The sequence below is a fragment of the Cheilinus undulatus genome, linkage group 12 (assembly GCF_018320785.1).
Source record: "Cheilinus undulatus linkage group 12, ASM1832078v1, whole genome shotgun sequence".
In the NCBI taxonomy this organism is placed as follows: domain Eukaryota; kingdom Metazoa; phylum Chordata; class Actinopteri; order Labriformes; family Labridae; genus Cheilinus; species Cheilinus undulatus.
In genome coordinates, this window is record NC_054876.1 from 44,399,761 (window position 1) to 44,418,946 (window position 19,186).

Genomic DNA, 19,186 nt, shown 5'->3' on the forward strand with positions numbered 1-19,186 from the left:
AAAAACCTGGGTTCCTCTCAACCCTGAGACCGAATTCTGTCCCAGACAGTTTCACGTTACTGGCCAATACCAGATCCTTATCTGAGCTCCAAGCTCTTAACTTAAAACAATTTAAAAGAAGAATGTAAAAGGTGACAAAAACAGCACATAAAACCCAAAAAAGATAAAAACACACATATAAAAGGCACAGTGCAGAGTTTGAGTGGAAATAGAAAATTTGAAAAGTGATAAAAGTTTTTAGTCAAAGGCAGCAGTGAACAAGTGTGTCTTCAACCTTGATTTAAAAGAGCTCAGACTTTCAGCAGACCTGATGTTTTCTGGGAGTTTGTTCCAGATATATGGAGCATAGTTACTGAACGCTGATTCTCCATGTTTGGTTCTGACTCTAGGGACACAGAGCAGACCTGCACCAGATGACCTGAGCAGTCTGGATGGTTCATACTGGACTAGAAGGTCTCTGATGTATTTTGGGCCTAAACCATTCAGAGCTTTATAAGCTAACAGGAGGATCTTAAAGTCTATTCTCTGAGAGACAGGGAGCCAGTGTAGAGACCTCAGAACAGGAGTGATGTGGTCAACTCTCTTGGTCTTAGTGAGGACTTGTGCTGCAGCATTCTGGATCAGCTGCAGCTGTCTGATTGACTTTTAGGCAGACAAGTAAAGACACTGTTACAATAGTCAACTCCACTAAAGATAAATGCATGGACCAGTTTTTCAAGGTCCTGCTGTGACATTAGTCCTTTAATCCTAGAAATATTCTTGAGGTGATCATAAGCTGACTTTGTAATTGTTTTTATGTGGTTTTTGAAATTCAGGTCTGAATCCATGACAACACCCAGATTTCTGGCCTGGTCTGAGGTTTTAAACTGAAGTGACTGGAGCTGCATGCTGATTTTAAGAGATTCCTCCTTGGATCCAAAAACAACTACCTCAGTTTTTATCTCTGTTTAACTGAAGAAAATTATGGCACATCCATTCAGTAATTTGTTCCATGCATTTACCCAGTGCTTGTATGGGGCCATGGTCACCTGGGGACATTGAAATGTAGAGCTGTGTGTCATCTGCATTGTTATGGTAATTTATTTTGTTGTTTTCTATGATCTGAGCAAGTGGAAGCATGTAGATGTTAAACAGAAGAGGCCCCAGGATGGAGCTTTGGGGGACTCCACATGTAATTTTGGTCTGCTCAGATTTAAAGTTACCTATTGACACAAAATAATCCCTGTCCTTTAAGTAGGATGCAAACCAATCAAGAACTGTTCCAGACAGTCCCACCCAGTTTTCCAGTTGGTCGAGTAATATATTGTGGATGACTGGGTCGAATGCAGCACTGAGGTCCAATATCACTAAGACTGAAGTTCTGCCATGATCTGTGTTTAGGCGAATGTCATTAAACACTTTGACCAGAACGGTCTCAGTGCTGTGATGTGGTCTAAACCCTGACTGGAAGATGTTAAAGCAGTTGTTCACTGTTAGAAAATAATTTAGCTGTTGAAACACAGCCTTTTCAATAATTTTAAAGGGGGAAGGAGGGTGAGGTTTATATTTCATTTTTGTTTGGCTTCTTCTAGAGCTGTCAAATGATTACATTTTTAATCACAATCTAAAAACTAATGTATTAAATCAAAATCCCTTTATGCACTGTGAAATTCCTGTTTTCATTTAAAAAAAACTTCATATTTGGATTCAGACCTACTTTTAAATTTGAAATAGCAAACTTCAGGTTGATCAGAGATCATGCCATTAACCTTAACCACAGAAAATGAACTTATTGCTTAAAAAGGAAACAAGGGGTAAAACTAGAAATGTTTGATAACATGAGGTGAAGATGACTTGACTTTCCACTGAGTTTTTAAACTGAGACATTGAGCGGTGGACTTATTTTACATCCTTGCAGCTGCAGGGAAACACCACAGTGTCTTAAGTGTTCTGAAAGGGGCACTGAAGCACCCAATTAATCATTATTTTGGGAAAAAAACCACACGAATTATGGACCTGAATCACATTAAACACATACCATTACCACGTGATCACACATTTTTTTGCCAAATCAAGAGGACTGTTGGGTGAAAAGTTCCTAGGTAATGCTTTTTTATTGAAAACCTACAGAAGTAAATAAAAGATAATCTATCTGTTAATCAATAATTGATGGCCAACATGTATGAAAGCAAAATTTTTTTGGTCATTCCAACATTCTTTCATAATTTTTTGCATTACTGAATGAGAATTATCTCATTATCAGAATACATAATAAGGGCTTGAGAACAAGACTTAGTGAAACATTCCAGCTGTTCAGGGTAACTGGTGGCTGCACTGTCTGAAAACAAGACACATTAATCCACATAATTATAGTTAATTTATTTTGACAAAGTAACATGTTTGGATAAACACAAGCATTCACTGTCTGAACACACAGTTATTGATCTGTACAACCAGAGAGTTTATTATGAGGTGAGATATTGGTCTGCCATGGCGGCTCTTCACTCCTCAGACTCAGGCTCTCTCCACTCTTTAGGCATGACCTTTCCAACAGGTGAGAAATTCCAGGTGATGCCAGTCTGAGTCAGCACCTGCACACAAAGACAGGATACTTTTATCCAGAGGCAATGCCACCCTCTGCTGGACTTTCGGGGCTTCAAATGTTATTTTGCACCAAAGATAAGCCAAATACTAGGAGGCATCAAAGTCAACAACTGACACAGAAATGTGTTAGTTAAAAGCAAATGCAAAAAAACAGTCTTAAATCAAAATTTGTATATTTGAAAATATTCGGCTGAGGTAAAACAACAGACAAAGACATTCAAGGATTAGTTAGTAAATGCCAAACAAAAAATATAATAAGGCACTGAGAACCAAAAATGTAAAGCCAAAGTATGACAAAGGCCACTCTTATTTAGACAGTTGATGTGGAATTTGAAGCTCATTTACATTAGCTCTTCTGACTTTGATTTATGTCAATATCTGACTGAATCATTTTCTTTAACGGTGCACTTTTTTGTAGTGCAAGTTAACTATGATGACTAATGAAAATTCTTTTCAAGCAGGGATTTCATGGCTGATCAAGAGTCTTCTAATGCTCCATTAACACCTTCATTTAGGTGCCATATAGGGTCAAATTAAAGCTACTTTAATTGTAACATCAGCTTCGATTTAAAGTTTCTTGATGTTTACTGCCTGTGTATAACATCTTTTAGTGCTGGGCAGATAATTGAGATTGTCATGTTTTAATGATTACTGTGCCACATGGGGTTTTGTGCATAGGATTTATCATATGGTAAAAAAATTTATTGCCATTTATTGCCTTTTTCAAAGCTATGATGTCTATACCTCAATAAGTGCATGTTTTGCAGATGTTGTAAAATCAATGAATAACTGTATTTAATCATCGTGATCTCAATACCAATCAAAATAATCATGATTATGATTTTTCTGATAATCAAGCAGCCCTAACATCTTTATCCTTTACAGCTAAAAATCTGGACAGATGTGAAGCATCCATTTCTCCTCGCTTGAAAATGGCTTTCAATCATGCATAGAATGGTTCAAACATTGAATGAATTGTGGTTTGCAGGACAACACTACTTACGTATGACCACACAGCTGTGCAGAAGACGGCTCCACCGATCATCAACCCATTGCCGTACTTGGCGTGGAATTCTGGGTTGACGCTGGATGAATGCCTCACCTGTCTGGAGGCCTGACCTGGACAACAGCCAAAAACAGTATTCATGACTCAACTGAAAAACATAAACCGCTATACTGATTAATTCAATCTCAGCAAGTGTGACCTTTAGTGTAGTTTTCTTCCTCAAGACTTCTTATAATTAAGAGTATGAAGAAACTGAATTTAGTCACACGAAGATGGGTAAGATTTAGTAAAGTGTCATTAGAAGTGAAAGACACTGATTGGGTTATCAAGATTAAGGATATATCATCATGATATCAGTAGGCAGATTATGCTTAAAAGGGAATTATAGAGGGCAGATGACCGAGTGGTTAGGTTGTGCTTCTTGTACGTGGGCAGCCCGGGTTGTAGTCGTCTCCTCACAAAGGCATAAAAGTGTATTTTATGGACTGAAGTTTATTAATATGTTCATCCTCAAACGTTAAATTGCATGTTTTTAGGACTCAGATTTTAGGTGTGAGCTACATTTACAAATCATCATCAATACCAGTGTCAGCTAAAATTAATATGTAATTCATGCCATTTGTGATATAGGTAAATTCCAACATTATGCATCCCTAATTAAGATGGATCAGAATTTACAGCCCTCTCTCTATCAGCACATCCTGCCATTATTCAAGAAAAGAAATGGATTATACAAAGACCCCCTTTCTGAGAAATACTCTGTAGTTATGATCTGTGCATGTGCCAGGGTTTAATGTACTCTGATCAAATATTATTGTGTCAAAGCGCTGTGATGTCCTTCAGACAAAAACGAGAACAAGGACGTGGATACAGTTGCACAGTGCTGACACTGGGTGGCTTTGTATGACTCCCTTTGGACCGAGAAATTTTTTCTAAATACATTTTTTGTGGTTTTGAAAATCATAAGAGTTCAACATAAAAATTCTGAGCTGCTGTTATATTTTATCTAGATATAAATTAAGGTATGTGTAAGTCTCTGTGTAACTAATCCCCCCAAAACAGGTTATGTTTTTGATCATAGCAGGAACATGCTGTGTCCCAAGCTAGACCCTTTCTTAAATCTGTCAGTACAATCAGAAACAGCACTTCTGGGTCCATGTGCTCCAAAATAGATATTACAATACCGGTAGTTACTCAAGGATGTCCTCATCTGCCCTACCTTCATATATAACGCGGTCGTATGACATGAACATTATCTGGAGAATCTACCATATGTTATTATCCCAAAGCATGACGTTTACATTGATACTCAACAAGGAAATAAGCAGAACAATAAAGCTAACTCATAAAAGTCATGAATTTAACATATCAGTTCCACACATGAACATAACGATAAGAAACGGAGACCATTTTAAAAGGCTTCTTTCAGTCAGTTTCCCTCTAAATATAATCAGATCGTGTTGAAACTGAAAGTCATTCAGATCAACGTCAAAAAAATGTGTTTAATGACAGGACACGACTCTTCCTGCAGTAGTTCATGTTAGCTGTTAGCATCAGTAATGTTAGCAGGCTGACCGCGGTCACACATCAACACCAGTAAATCCTGGCGCAGGCTTGTACAAGACTATAATCCGTAGCAAATACGTAAAATAAGCATTTCTCGTATTACTACTTTGCCTTACTTGTGATGTTTACAGCAGCTTTAGCGAACCGGTACATGTTGCCTCGCCTGGGTCGCTTCAGTTACCCTTGAAGATAGAAATGGAACGCTAATATGGCCGCTGCACGTAGACACAGCGGAAGTTACGTCTAGTGATATGCGCATGCGCTTGCACAGACTTGGGGAAACAACAGCGAATTTATGGTTAAAAAACAAAACTTTAAGGTGTAAAAATGTACAGAAAACAACACGAGTGTTATTGATTTCATTACTAAAATATCATATATAAAACATAAGGTGTTTTCCGGATAAACTGCTGGTGATATAACCTCATTCACGTCGTTAATTTTGCATCGTGTCAGGATGGCCGAGTGGTCTAAGGCGCCAGACTCAAGGATAACGTCCTTCCGTACGAACGGGACTTCTGGTCTCCGAATGGAGGCGTGGGTTCGAATCCCACTTCTGACACATACTTTTTAAAATTTTTAATTTGGTCATAACAACAACAAGTGAAGCAACACCCTCAGCTCTCATCGGAGTTGTTTTGACATGCATGCTTTTGAATTTCTGCCTATTCTGCCTGTTTCTAATACTCATGTTTCATAAAGTCTGCTTATTTTCATGTGTATTTGTCATGTTTCTTTATTCTTTGAGATTGCTTTTAAATAAGAAATAAACCACAGTTCCAAAAAATTCAGGGCACTGTATAAAATGTAAACAAAATCAGTAGGCTATGGTCTGCATATCTCATAAACCCATATTTTAATCACAATAGAACACAAACATATTAGATGTTGAACTTTTCTACCATTTCATGAAAAATAAAAATTTTAGCTCATTTTGAACTTAATGGCCGCATCACCGCTCAAAAAAGTAGGGAGGGGGCGACAAATGGCTGGAATGGTTGAAGCACAGATGTCATAACACCCACAGGACATTTCTGGGTGGCGGGCCAGGGAAGGGATGTGGAAAGACACTACCAATGCTGAAAAATAGAGAGAAGTTTTATATCAACACTGCTCTCATCCAGACGTCTCTTTCAGGGAAGGTCTTGACTACTTCAGCAAGACAATGCTAAACCACATACCATATCCATCACAACAGCATGGCTTCACAGTGAAGTCTGGGTGCTGAACTGGCCAGTCTAGACCTTTCACAAATAGAAAACATTGGGAGCATCATGAAACAAAAAAATCTGGAAATGAAGAGCCAGGATTGTTGAGCAGCTAGAATTCTTCAGACAAGAATGGGACAACATTCCTCTCCAAAACTTAGGCAACTCTCCTCACTTTCCATGTTTAATATGATAGTTTTCTTTATTAAAATCAAAGAACTTTTAAGGATAATAACAGTAATATAACACTTAGTTTGAATTTTTACAGCATTATGAAACTGTTCCCTCATTACATCTGTTCCATGGAAGATACAGTCATAGCTCTGGTGTGGAAAAAATAACAGATGATTAAACCCATCATAGTTTATTACAGTCTTAAAAACACAGACTTCTTTCAATAAATGTCAGGGATTAAAAAATAATCCTTGAACTTAGAGTTTCTGCGGTATGTTACAGACACATTTGTGGAAATCCTGGTCCAATAAGTGCAGCCTAAGACTGTATAATATTGCTGAACCTGGTAAAACTCAGAAGGATTGCCTTTGAGGATTAGTGTTCTTTTTGATTAGACAAATGGAGGCTAAGAAGCCAGGACTGTAACCTCGGTAAAGAAAACATTTCAATAAAAAAAAGTTTTGTGCCTCAGAGGACTTAGCAAAGATATTTTGACCTCATAATACATGATTAATTTATGATGGATTTAGTGTCAAACAAGCCACTGAAGGATAAATGGAATGATTATCTTCTTTAAAATTTGTATTTGGTGACATCTCCGCTTCCTACTGTGTGATAAAATACAGAAGTGAACACTAATCTACATCACTGTTTTCTATTATTTTCTGCATTTTATTTTATTTCTGATAAAAAAAAACAAACATTGCACATAACTCTCCTGATCCACAGCCTAAATGTAAAGAAATTCAGCTTGTCTGAAGTGAAACGTACAGAACAAAGAATAATTATTTTGCTTGTTAACTGTCTTTTAAGTAAAATTATATATATAAAAAAATGGTGTCAAATGTTAGATTCTTGACTTTTAATGATTCACCACTATGACGCTCTAGATACAACAGCCTGGATTGTCAATTTGTTGCTTCGTAATTTCAGTGAAATCTTTTAAATGAAATCTGTAAAGTGAAATTTCATTGGGCTGGGGCTGTGATAATCAGATATATTTGATGGGGTGGAACATTACAAACATGGCATTGTCATACTACTGTAATCTAAGCAGGCAGAACTTCATACCAAAGGGAATGAATGAGAAGGAATCTGACTCGTAGATGAGGTTGGTGTGGTTAATAAAAAGTGTTTGAACAAGGCTGTTTATCAGTGACTGCTGACACTAGTTAGTGGGGGTGTTTAAATGGTTAGTTAGAGGCTGACAAGGCAAATAACCAGTCATTTTAATGATTTTAGGGACGCCAATCAGATTTCAGGGGGCCCTGGTCTCCAGCTACCACTGGCTCCACCACTGGCTCTGCCATCAGCTGTCTCACTGAATGTCCTGCCTACAACATAATTTGATTGGTTAAATGTCATGAGTACTACCCAATCAACACTTAAGCCTGGGTGCCACTGACACAGTGAGTGTATGGCATCTCTTCCTTTTGTACCTGCTGCTCTGTGCCGTTTCTCATGCTGATAGTGCCGGGCTCAGATTGTTGATATTACTTAGTTTTCTTTTTTTGATAATCCTAATAAATGCATCTTGATTCCAAATATTGATTATCAGTCTCTTGAACTACTCAAGATCAGCATCGGTTCTGAAAAACCGATTCAAGTCGGCCCCCAAATTTTACACTATCATTTCAACATACAGAGGCCCAGATGATGTCTTGTGTGTTTTGATAGAATCAAAGTAATTCTGCATAGTTAAGGCATGATAGGTCTAACCTTGTGCAAAGAGCGGCCAGAATTTCATTGCATCATTGGCAGTGACCATGTGCATTTGGATTCATTACAAGAGGTGTATAAATTTGTAGCAAAATATCTTATGTGCACTACATAAAAAATGGAAAGGATTTTGAGAACTTTAAGGGATCTGCACGAATCCAAGCTGTCACAGTAACAAGTATTTTAAGTCTACACAGAAATCTTTCAATGTCAGCTAACTATACTATCTGGTGGTTTGAAATGATTAATGAGAAATTTTGTTTTACTTTAATAATAAAAAGAGCTCCTGCTACTTCATTCGACTGATGTTATTGTTTTTACACTCAATTTTGACTCCTAAATGTTATTTTCTTAGAAGTGGTAGTGCCCTTTTTTGGCCCTCTATGTTTTCTTTGTGATCATCAATCTTTAGTTTAAACAAACCGGTGAACAGAAAACTAAGTGACAGAAAAAGTGTCCAAAATTCTTCGGATATGGCTAGTGCACAGTCAGCAAGCTCTGCAGATGCAGTTTTGATAGTTACACAAAAATAAAAAAGAAACATTAATCATATCATTTTCATGTAAACCTGTCCTCTGAACCCACTCATTTATCTACTTGAATCTTTATCAGACTACTTCCTGAGATGATTAATTCCAATGAGGGCTGAGCCGACCTTTGTGAAGGAATGTGTACACCTGCAATACGCCACTGCCTTAAAAAAGTTTACAACAGAGCTGTAGATAGCAACAACCGGGTGTCACTTCACTGATATTTGAACTGGTCCGTCACTAATACAATCTAATGAACATGTTAATCTAACTCTAACAACACTATACACCTCTATACATCAGTATGTTGAACTTGATGACTGTTAATGCCGTTTAACCTTCAAATAACATCAATCAATTCAGTCAACTTATAAAATCCAGTATTATGATGGTCCAAAAACATTACAAAGTTTGTGTCAAAATGGTCCTAACAGGAGGCATCAAAACTTCACAGAAACATTAAGGCAATTATCTTTGTTTCCCTCTTGGTCACTTTTCATGTTCTAGTCTGACTTTTTGTCCTTCCCTTCTTCGTCGTCTGTGTACTCTGTGGGCTCTTCGCCGGGCTTCAGAAGCTTACCAATGTAGTCGTACTTAACTGTAACAGAGGAGAAAGAAAGGAGATGAGAAAATGTTGAGTCAAGCCTTAAAAACAAAGAACTCTCCAGCAGACATTTAAGAAAAACTAACTCCCCCAGATCTGTGCCCGTCCCTGAGCTCTGCAGTTCCTTTGACCTCATGGTTTGGTTTTTGCTCTGATATGCATTGTCATCTTCTGTAGAGAGGTGTGTGCCTTTACAAATCATGTCCAATCAGTTTAATTACCACAGGTGGACCTCAGGGAAGGTGTAGAAACATTTCAGCAAAGATGAAGAGAAATGGGAGGAACCTGAGTCAAATTTCAAATGTTTTTGCAAAGGATCTTAATACTTGTCAGTGTGATGTTTTAGTTTTTTTACTTTCCATAACTTGCAAAAAATTCTAATTCTGTTTTTGATTTGTCATTATGGGGTACTTTGTGTAGATTTATAAGAATAAAAAATGTCACTTTTTTCATGTTGCAGCCTGATGCTACAGTCAGAAAAAAACAGAGAAGGGGGTCAGAATACTTTCTGAATGCACTCTAAATTCGCTGTTTTGCTAACTGTGGTATGTTCATATTCGTCTCTTATGCTCATATTCACTAATGTGCTTTGACCCTTTTAAATAAACAATAAGATATTGTCAATAATAAACAGATAAATAACACGAAGAGAGATTAGTTCGTCCTTTGCCCCTCACTAAACTGGAAAAAACTGACTTGTGCTCCACTTTTCTTTGGAATCGCCAGTGTTACGGAGCCCACTGAATCATCTCACCAAAAATGAACAAATGTGTAGTGCAAGTGGGGGAAACATGGAAAACTATTTCCTTTTTTTTATAACTAGAACTAAAGCAGTAAGACTGATGCCTGTGTATTTCACAAACTCACAGGTAAACTGGGACTCCCACTCAGACAGGCTCTCCTGCTGCATGGCGTTCAGGTCGGACAGGTCATCATACTCGTCTTTCAGAGCGTCTTTCTCCAGGTTGAATGTAGCCAAACCTCTGGACGCATCTCTGCCTGCAAACACTCCATATGGCCCCTCTGCAAAGAGTGCATACAGAGAATACACGGTTACATTAAAGTAAAAACACCAACGATGGTACAAGAGCTACAAAACACATTTCTGTTTTAAATGGAAGTTTCTCTCTAGAGTGGTCTGATGTGAAACTGAGCGTACAGAGCCTCTGTTTCCTAATGACGATTTACTCATTTTAGGCAAAACAGGAAATACAAAAATGCTAACAAGTGACCTATAGTTCAGCAAAATGTTATTAAGGTTTTGTTTGCACATTGTAGACAAATTTTATTTTTGATTAGAAGATTGAAGGAGATTTAAAAGTTTTGCATTAACAAGAAGTTAAATCTAATTTAGTGTACTGGTAGCATGAAGGGCATGTTAACTCATTCCTTGATGATAAGTTTATCCAATTTAAAAAAGGTATTTAAAGGTGTTGTTTAAAGGCTATGTTTAAAATTATAAGCCTTTCAACATTCCTTACAGAAAGAAAGCTCTTTACCTCTCTTACATTGATTTTTTAACCTTGCAGTGTTAATTGTGGCAGCTATTTTTAATTTTAGTCTTTAGATGAAATGTCTTTTAGTTTTAGTCACTTATCGTCATTTCTATCCTTTTTAGTTTTAGTCAACCAAAAATCAAGAACATTTTAGTCTAGTTTTAGTCCATAAAAAGTCCTGATATTTTAGTCTTAACTTTTAGTTCAAGCATTTATGCTCTTGCCTAAATCTGGTACTAAATCATGGCAGTGTTCTCCGCGCCCTGCCAGACCTGGGGTCCCTGCTTTCTACAGCTGAGAGGCAGAAGAGCTACAGCTGAGTTGTATTTTCACAGATTTACCCACAGTTGAGAAATATCATGGATTTTGAATGTCTGACGAAAACTACATTACATTTTAGTCTAGTTTTAATCATCTTGATGAAAACTAAATTTACTTTTTGTCAGTTTTAGTCATCAAAGATCTATTTTTGTTAGTCTAGTTTTTGTCATGGAAAAGAAAAAAAAGGCTGTTGAACATTTTTAGTCATAGTTTTAGTCACCGAAATTGACTTTGTAACCCTGAAATGTTCATCTTCTGTCTTTTTTTTTTTGTGAACTTAAACTCCATCTAGTCAAAAACTTGGCTTAGCCAGCGCTAACTATTACAGGTTTGAAAGTCTCAAACAGGCACAAGTCCTAAAATGTTTAGAACACATTGAGAATTGTTAGCGGAGGACTGTTTTTTAACAGTCTGCTTTAATATGAGACTGAGGTTCCAGGCCTGAGTATGCCCTGCAGTGAGAAAGTTTGCATGACAGTGAGTGATCATGCTGGTCAGAGGTTACAGGCAACAGAGGTAACAGTCTGAGATATGATAAAAACACAGAGGTCTCACGCTGCACTTTTTCTTGAAAACAAAAATGCTGTAGGAAGCATGACAAAGCAGATTCTTATTACACAGAATTAACTAAATAAGTTCAACCTCATAACAGCGGACAAGTGTTTTTTTTTTTTTTGTCTCCTTTAATTATTTGAAGTTCTGCTTAAATCACTGTTTCCTTATTTTTGTATCCTAAAACTAGAAATCTGACTGGGTGAGAGTGTGCAGAGTGATCTTTTTTTCCACCTGTTTTTCACATGAAAGCATGACTGCAGCCAAGACATACACTCAGGTAGGGCTGTGAGCTCCATGTGTACAACCATCTTGAAATAAACACTGTCCAGTGCGTTACACTACCCTTTTCTACCTCATTACAAACAACTGTACAAAGTTCTAAATTTGTTCATTCTCAAACTTTAAATTGTGCGCTTTAAGGACTATTTTTTCTGTCTGAATTGCATTCAAATATCAGTATTGGTTAAGATCAACATGCAAATATCAGCATATTGGATGTTGGCAGTCCAATGGAGCTCAACAGTGCACGTCCACTTTTTTGGCAGCTCTGGTTCTGGAAGTAAATTCACCATTCAAATCCCCCATAGACATTAAGCTAAGTCCTTAATTACAATGCTTTTAAAGCATAAACCAAGCTTAACAACTACCTGCATACTAATGACCACAAAACATTTGATTTGGTGCAAAAACAGCATTTAAAAACGGAGACAACAAAGATACAAGACTATTTTTTTCCAAGAATGAAGAGACTGTGCATCTCATAATCCATAACAATTTCTATTAATCATTGTTAAGGACATTTTATCAAGCTTTTCAACCAAATATGAGCTATTTTTGTACACTTACCTTTATTTTAATGCTCACATTTCAAATTACTTATAGGGGACATAACTACTCTTTAAGACAAGTTTTTGGTTTTTACCCCTTTAAGACAAGGTAAAGGTTTTTGAGCCGTTTTTGTGTCTGTGACTTTAAATGTTAATGAGCTGTCTGACTCCGCCCCTCTCAGGAAATGGATGTGGCTTAAGGGATGTGGCTCTCTTGTTCCATCTTTCAGCTGGCAGCTTAGAGGAAGATCAGGAGAGGAGGGTGAAACTTACTTTCAAGTGGGGAGGGTCAAATGAGCCTGGGGGCGGGGCTAACTCCCCACATGACATCATGAGGGGAAAATCTGAAAACCTTGTTTCAGCACACATTTTCTCAAAGGTGAAGGGGGGTCGTTTCTGGTACTTGAGGAGATTGTGGACAGGCCAGTTGCACATATTTTTGTTAGAAACGCCTGGAATAAGTGATTTGTGACATAATATATCACCTTTAAAAAAATGTAGTTTGCACATAAATTACTCCATATTATGGCAGCATGAATAGATGGTGAGACGGAGACTCCACGGTGAATAGACGGAGACTCCACCAATCAGAGACGTGGCTGCCCCACTCCAGAATAGTGAGTACTATAGTAGTTTTGGCTGAGATTGCAAACAAACTACATTTTTCTTAAAAAGAGGTTGATATATTACAAACTTTTGCCTTCTACAATGAGCACATACTATTGTTTTACACCTAGACAGCTTGTGGTAAGTCTGACTTGGATATTTTTGAAAATATGACCAATTATCAAATACATGAAGAAGAAAATAGATGGGATTTTAACTTCCAGAATTACACAGCTCTATATTGTGCATCCCTACTATAAAGGCTTGAATGATGATTTCCCAAGGCTGTTGTTCTTGTTATAATGGTAGTATAGGCTTTACAGTGTTGCTATGCTTTAAGGACAACCAGTGGAACCTGCAGAAATGATCAGACACACAAAAACACACACTAACACTCATAGTCAAAATAACATTGCAAAGTAGTGCGCAAGAACTTAGTGGGACCTTGACCAATTGTTGCAAAACAAAATACACCCAACTCTAAAGCATGTATCAGCGATTTAGAAACGTATAATTAGAGCCTGGTTTCTCTCAGCTATTCTTAGGTTTATGATTTACACTTTCTCGCCTGCTTTTCTTTGACTCTAATATGTGGTATATTTATTTAGTATGTAGTAACTCATCTTCCATTATAGACGATCTCTGGCTTCAAGGCTCCTCTGTTGTGAAATGGGATCCGTGCTAACAAACTTGAGGGGGTGTGGCGTAAGCCTCCAGTTACAAAAGTAAACTTGACAAAAAATACAAAATAACTGATTATATTGTGTAATAATGCCGGTTTAATGCCACCAGAAAGTAAATATAGTATAGTGACGGTCATTTGACGAAAGCAGCCGTTAATGACGTTACGTTCGTCAAAGCAGATGGACGTTAGAACAAGTCGTACCACATTCGGTTGAGGGTCAGCTCGGGTAACGTTCACCTACCCGGTCCGTAGAATTTCTTCCCCCGGGTCACGTCGAACACTTTCCCATTGACAGCCATAAGGATCCTGGGGTCCTGCAGTCCATCGTAGGGCTTCAACTCTGCGAGGGTAAAATCCCTCTTTTTCATCTTAGGCAGCTGTTGTTCCACCTCGCCGAGCTCCGGCGGTTTGTCTCCGCGGAAGATTTTGTAGAGGAGGAACAGGCAGAGGCTGAGCAGCGTCAAATTCAACGGAGAGGTGAAGATTTCCTGAAAAATTCCTCCAGAAGTTAACTCGCTTCCCTCTGCTTCAGCCATGTTGGGTTCTCTCTCTCTGTCTCTCTCTCGCTCTCTCCGGCCGACCGTGTGTGTGTGCGCGTGAGAGTTGGGTGGGACCGGTGGTGCTCATGAAACCCGAACCAATCACAGCAGCAGTCTCAGGGGCATCGTTCACGGCCTCGACCAATCAGGTTCTAGGAGCTGCGTGCCAAAAAGTGATCAATTTCTGAGAACATATCCGTGCTTAAATATTGTATGGTGTATTTTAGCGCATTGTAAGAGCCAGGATTAACTTTACTTTAGTGGAAATTCACAATTTCTGTGTGCAACATCATTAGAAATAAACCGCACTATTTGTAAACATAAAAAGTAACAATAAAATAAATGTGCAAACAGGTAAAAATAGGCTATAAAAACTATTTATAAAGCCAAGAAAGGTGAAAATTAAATGACGAGTGTGTAAATAGATAAAGAACCAGGGGCTACATATTTCACATGATAAAACGATCAATGTGCATGTTCAAGTGACTTAAATAAATGTACTACAGTATCCTATAAATCACCGTTTAGGAATTTACTTCTATATCTGTTACTTTTGTCATGCTCTCAGCACACTCTTCTCTTTGATGTACTTCATAATTCGTCTCTTAAATCTTATTAGAATATAATCTATAGAAGATAAATAACATATCAGGTGTTGAAACTGAGTCATTCTATGTAGGCTATCAGTATCTTTAGTTGTTGTGTAGTCGTAGTAATAAGCTATGGTTGTACAATTTCCCATGTCACACTAAGACTTGCCTTAAGGCCCACCTTTGTGCCTCAGCACAACATTTTAAAAACCGCTGCCCTTAAACATTAAAGGGTAATGCTTTCAAGAGTGCCATGACACAAACATTAAAGACAGAAATACTATTCCTCAAAGCAAAACAAAACTTTTGTTGATTATGAATTCTGGCCTGTGGCTCCCTTCCACATGTCTCTCCCCTGCTCTTTCATGCCCATTTCATACTCTAGCCCAGGGGTCAAGTACATTTGCACAAGGGCCAAGTTTAGTCTTGCCAGAGTCTCTGGGGGCCGGACTTCCAAATAAAGAAAAATTATATCAATATTTTGTGCTGATTATCATATTATTTTATTATTTTTTGTATTGTCTCTCAAAACGCAGGACATTTTTAGGCATTAACAGTGAGATCTATCCTGATTTATAATGCCGTAGACCATTAGTTCTCAACCTTGGGGTCGAGACCCCTTTGGGGGTCGCGAGACACTTAGAGGGGGTCACCAGATGCCCTAAAAAACTACAATTTTTTAAAAAAGTTACACTGTTGCCACTTCACAACTATTTTGTCAAATTTTAACCCCTTTATGTCATTTTTTCCACCAATTTTAACACATTTTTCCATTTAACACCTATTTCTGTCAGTTTTAAACTTTTCCACCCCTTTTTTTCTGCCTGTTTTTGCCACTTCTAAATTCATTCTTGTCACTTGAACTTAATGTTGCCTCTGTTGACCTATTATTGCTACTATTAATCCCTTTTTTTTTAATTTTATGCCCAATTTTTCCCATTTTATTCACTTTTCACCATTAGATATGCTCATTTTTGCCAGTTTAACCAATTTGTCATTATCTGCAATTTTTTTCTTTCTCAGTTAACCCTTTTTGCCTGTGTATATCAATTTTTCATCCTATTTCACCAAATTTCCACCCATTTTTGCAAATTTAAAGCCATTTCAGGCACTTTTAACTCCCTTTTACCACTATTTATGCCCATTTTTTCCATTTTATCTAATTTTTGCCACTTCAAACCCATTTCTGCCACTTTTAAAATCCAATTTCACCACCTTTTCCACAAGTTTTTGCCTTTACTCATCCATTGTACCAATTTTAAACCATTTAAATAATTTTTTTAACAAAGGGGATTTACATTTTTAAGAAGGCTATTTACTACATCAATGATTAAAAAGAATTCTTTGATAAGAGTGTTTATTTTTTCAGGTTAAATTTCAGATATGAATATCACAGCTTAACTTTACAATGGACCATGGTTTTGCTGGCCCCCAGTGTGGCTGGATCCATTATCCCCTTTATGAACAGCCTTGTCTCCACATGACTATTCTTGAATGTTCATGGCTGTTTTCAACCACCTTCAGGTACAGTGGGGGTCCCCGGTCTCTGACACCTTTATTTTGGGGTCATGGGCTGAAAAGGTTGAGAACCACTGCCGTAGACTACAAGGAGACAGGCCCTCATGATTAGGATTTAGCACCAATATGAACTCATGTTTCACACTCTTCACTGCTTCACTGCTGCATTCTGCCATTTCTGCAACATTTTGTGCCACTTTTAACCCATTTTTGCCACTACTTGTTATTTTATCACTCTTTAACCTTCTGTCTCGCCTTTTCATTACTTTGCCATTGGCTATTTTTGCACCTTTTCACCACTTTTAACCCATTTTTGATACTTTTTGCTCTTGTTTGCCTCTTTAACCCATTTTTTGCCATTCTTTATCCCCTTTAAACCACTTTTCTTGCCTGTCTTACCCCTTTTGTTCTACTCCTTTATCCATTTTTGCAACTTTTTGTCACTTTTCATTACTTCTTTCACCATTTTTGCCACTTTTGTCCTATGGTGCAGTGTTGCCTGTAGGCAACATTTCAATTTTTGGCCTTGTGCACTCACATAATACATTCCCAAGTATGATCGAATACTTTTATAAAGTGACAGGACCTTAAGTAACCCATAAAAGTGTTTTGACTTGTCATATGACGCTCTGGATGACATCTTGAACACTTTTTGTGCAGACATTCTCACACAAAACAGCTCGGCCATTGTGCTGCAAATGAACTGCAAGAAAATATATTTTCCAGATATTTCTGTGGCTGGAAAAAACACACATAATTATTGGTGGGTAAAGTTTAATTTCTAGTTGTTAAATGTTGCATTCTTGATGAATAAATAATGGAAAATTGTTAAAATATACATGTTGCCTTGAGGCAACGCCGCACCACTATGGAATACTGCAAACACGGTACTGTGATGGAGTGCACAATGATACCATTACTTTTTGGTATTGTGCATTTCAGTAGAAATCGGATAACTGAAATAAAAACAAGGACAAGGACAGTGAGATTGATCACGATGAGAATGAGGATGAGGAAAGTGAATAGTAATGTGGATCAGGATGAGGACAGTGAGGGTAAATGTACAACAACGAATATCACCAGAATACAGTAAGATAGACATTAAAAATATTTTTTGTCATAATTAAAGTTCAGATAACATGAATTGCAACCTGTTGCAGTTTTCAATTCCAATATGCTTAAAAAAACCCTTTTTGTTCAAATTTTAAATCATGTTTTTTCTTGTTCATTCCATAATGGTGCAGTGTTGCCAATGCGCCCCAAAAAACACTTAAAAAAAGGTTTAAATTTTTTTCTTAGATTGTGTTGATTTAGTCTATTTTATGACAAAAAACACCACAAATTTTTTTTTACACTTGGCATCATATTGTGCACCATAGAGGGTTAACGCTAATGGTTTGTCACATTTTAACCTTTTTTCCAACACATTTACTGCAAGTTTTTGTCCTTTTGTGCCACTCCACAATCGATTTGGACACTTATTGCCAACTTTTGCCACTCTTTAACCTCTTTTCACCACTTTATCCGTTCTTGTTTGCCAGTTTTAACACATTTTTTTGAAATATTTACTAATAATGGCTGACAAGTGAATTTCTGTAAAAACAGGTCAAATTTTGAGTCATTCTAAAAATATTTGAATAGTAATTGCTTTTTGGGGTGGATTTAACAGCTGTAGACATTTAAAGCCAAAAGATACTCTTAAAACCACAACATTTTCTTCTCCTGCCTTTCTGAATTTAATGATCTTCTGGGGGCCAGACATCAACTTTGAGGGGCCTGATTTGGCCCCCGGGCCACCAGTTGATGATCAGTGCTCTAGCCACTTTCCCCAAGAGTACTTTGATGCAGAAAAGATGGCTGACATACATTCAATCCATACTGGAAGTCTCAACCGGAAGTCCTAACGTCTAAGGTTAGGCTTAGGCATTAAAACCCGAGTGGTAAGGTTCAAGGTAGGGCAGTGGGGAAGGTGATATATTTAAGATCCAACACCATGGGTTAGGGTTAGGCACGAAAAAGACTGACAAACACTGGCAGCTGAGTCCAACATGAAGAAGAAACTTCTGCTTGGGACTTGTACAGCGACGCCCATGTCGGCCTTCTTGACTGCAGCTAGGTCCCTCTCACTTTCCCCCTCTCTGAATAAAGGGATAAAAAAAAAAAGATAATTATATTTGACTTTGAATAAACAAACAACAGCCCCCCCCCCCAATAAAATAGAAATAGAGCTGCTGATTTCTTGAGACATAATTGACTAATAAATATAGCTTCTATTTTTCATTAAAATCTGTTTTATAAAATAAAATCACATTTTGACATTCACTGTTTTGAGTTACCTAAAAAAGATCAATATTAACCACCAACTTTCCCAACATAAGCGCGTCAGTTCTTGGCAATTATAATAATATCTGAATAATACATAATATTACATGAATTCATATTGGGATATTTTTGGATGATTCATCCAAAGATGTTGGGTTAGGGAAACTGCCAACAGGGCACCCCTGGAAAAGAGACCTCCATGCTAAAATAAAGGATACATGAAAAATAAAAATGATATTAAATATTCTCAAAGCTCTTAATATACGAAATCATTCTGGAAATATTTTAATGATTATAATTAGTCAAGATGTTCACTGCAAATTCCTAATTTTGCTTA

The 19,186-nt window shown here is 37.4% G+C and overlaps 2 protein-coding genes and 1 non-coding gene across 3 annotated transcripts; 1 reads left to right on the top strand and 2 right to left on the bottom strand.

Moving 5' to 3' along the window:
- Positions 1 to 2,343: 2,343 nt before the first annotated feature.
- Positions 2,344 to 5,396, bottom strand: LOC121518941 (cytochrome c oxidase subunit 7B, mitochondrial). The gene is made up of 3 exons (XM_041801646.1): positions 5,272 to 5,396; positions 3,587 to 3,702; positions 2,344 to 2,570 (listed from the first exon to the last, which is right to left on the bottom strand). The coding sequence occupies exons 1-3, from the start codon at positions 5,306 to 5,308 to the stop codon at positions 2,481 to 2,483; spliced, it is 243 nt and encodes an 80-aa protein (XP_041657580.1). The 5' UTR covers positions 5,309 to 5,396; the 3' UTR covers positions 2,344 to 2,480.
- A 210-nt stretch (positions 5,397 to 5,606) lies between these two features.
- trnal-caa lies at positions 5,607 to 5,717 on the top strand. The gene is made up of 2 exons: positions 5,607 to 5,644; positions 5,672 to 5,717. It is a non-coding gene; the product is annotated as a tRNA-Leu (tRNA).
- Positions 5,718 to 6,546: 829 nt separating this feature from the next.
- Positions 6,547 to 14,460, bottom strand: pgrmc1 (progesterone receptor membrane component 1). Its single transcript, XM_041801316.1, has 3 exons — positions 14,122 to 14,460; positions 10,258 to 10,413; positions 6,547 to 9,384 (listed from the first exon to the last, which is right to left on the bottom strand). Exons 1-3 carry the CDS (start codon positions 14,414 to 14,416, stop codon positions 9,290 to 9,292), a joined length of 546 nt encoding a protein of 181 aa, XP_041657250.1. The 5' UTR covers positions 14,417 to 14,460; the 3' UTR covers positions 6,547 to 9,289.
- Between the last annotated feature and the right edge of the window lie 4,726 nt (positions 14,461 to 19,186).

What these genes read in the sequence shown, in the direction of transcription:
- pgrmc1 (XM_041801316.1), bottom strand. Translation starts at nt 14,416, where the DNA reads ATGGCTGAAGCAGAGGGAAGCGAGTTAACTTCTGGAGGAATTTTTCAG. An exon ending in GAAGAAATTCTACGGACCGG is followed by an intron (nt 10,414 to 14,121) that starts GTAGGTGAACGT and finishes CACTCTTTGCAG; the next exon opens with AGGGGCCATATGGAGTGTTT. An exon ending in GTGGGAGTCCCAGTTTACCT is followed by an intron (nt 9,385 to 10,257) that starts GTGAGTTTGTGA and finishes CCTCTGTTACAG; the next exon opens with TTAAGTACGACTACATTGGT.
- LOC121518941 (XM_041801646.1), bottom strand. Translation starts at nt 5,308, where the DNA reads ATGTACCGGTTCGCTAAAGCTGCTGTAAACATCACAA. An exon ending in AGCTGCTGTAAACATCACAA is followed by an intron (nt 3,703 to 5,271) that starts GTAAGGCAAAGT and finishes GCTGTTGTCCAG; the next exon opens with GTCAGGCCTCCAGACAGGTG. An exon ending in GCACAGCTGTGTGGTCATAC is followed by an intron (nt 2,571 to 3,586) that starts GTAAGTAGTGTT and finishes CTTTGTGTGCAG; the next exon opens with GTGCTGACTCAGACTGGCAT.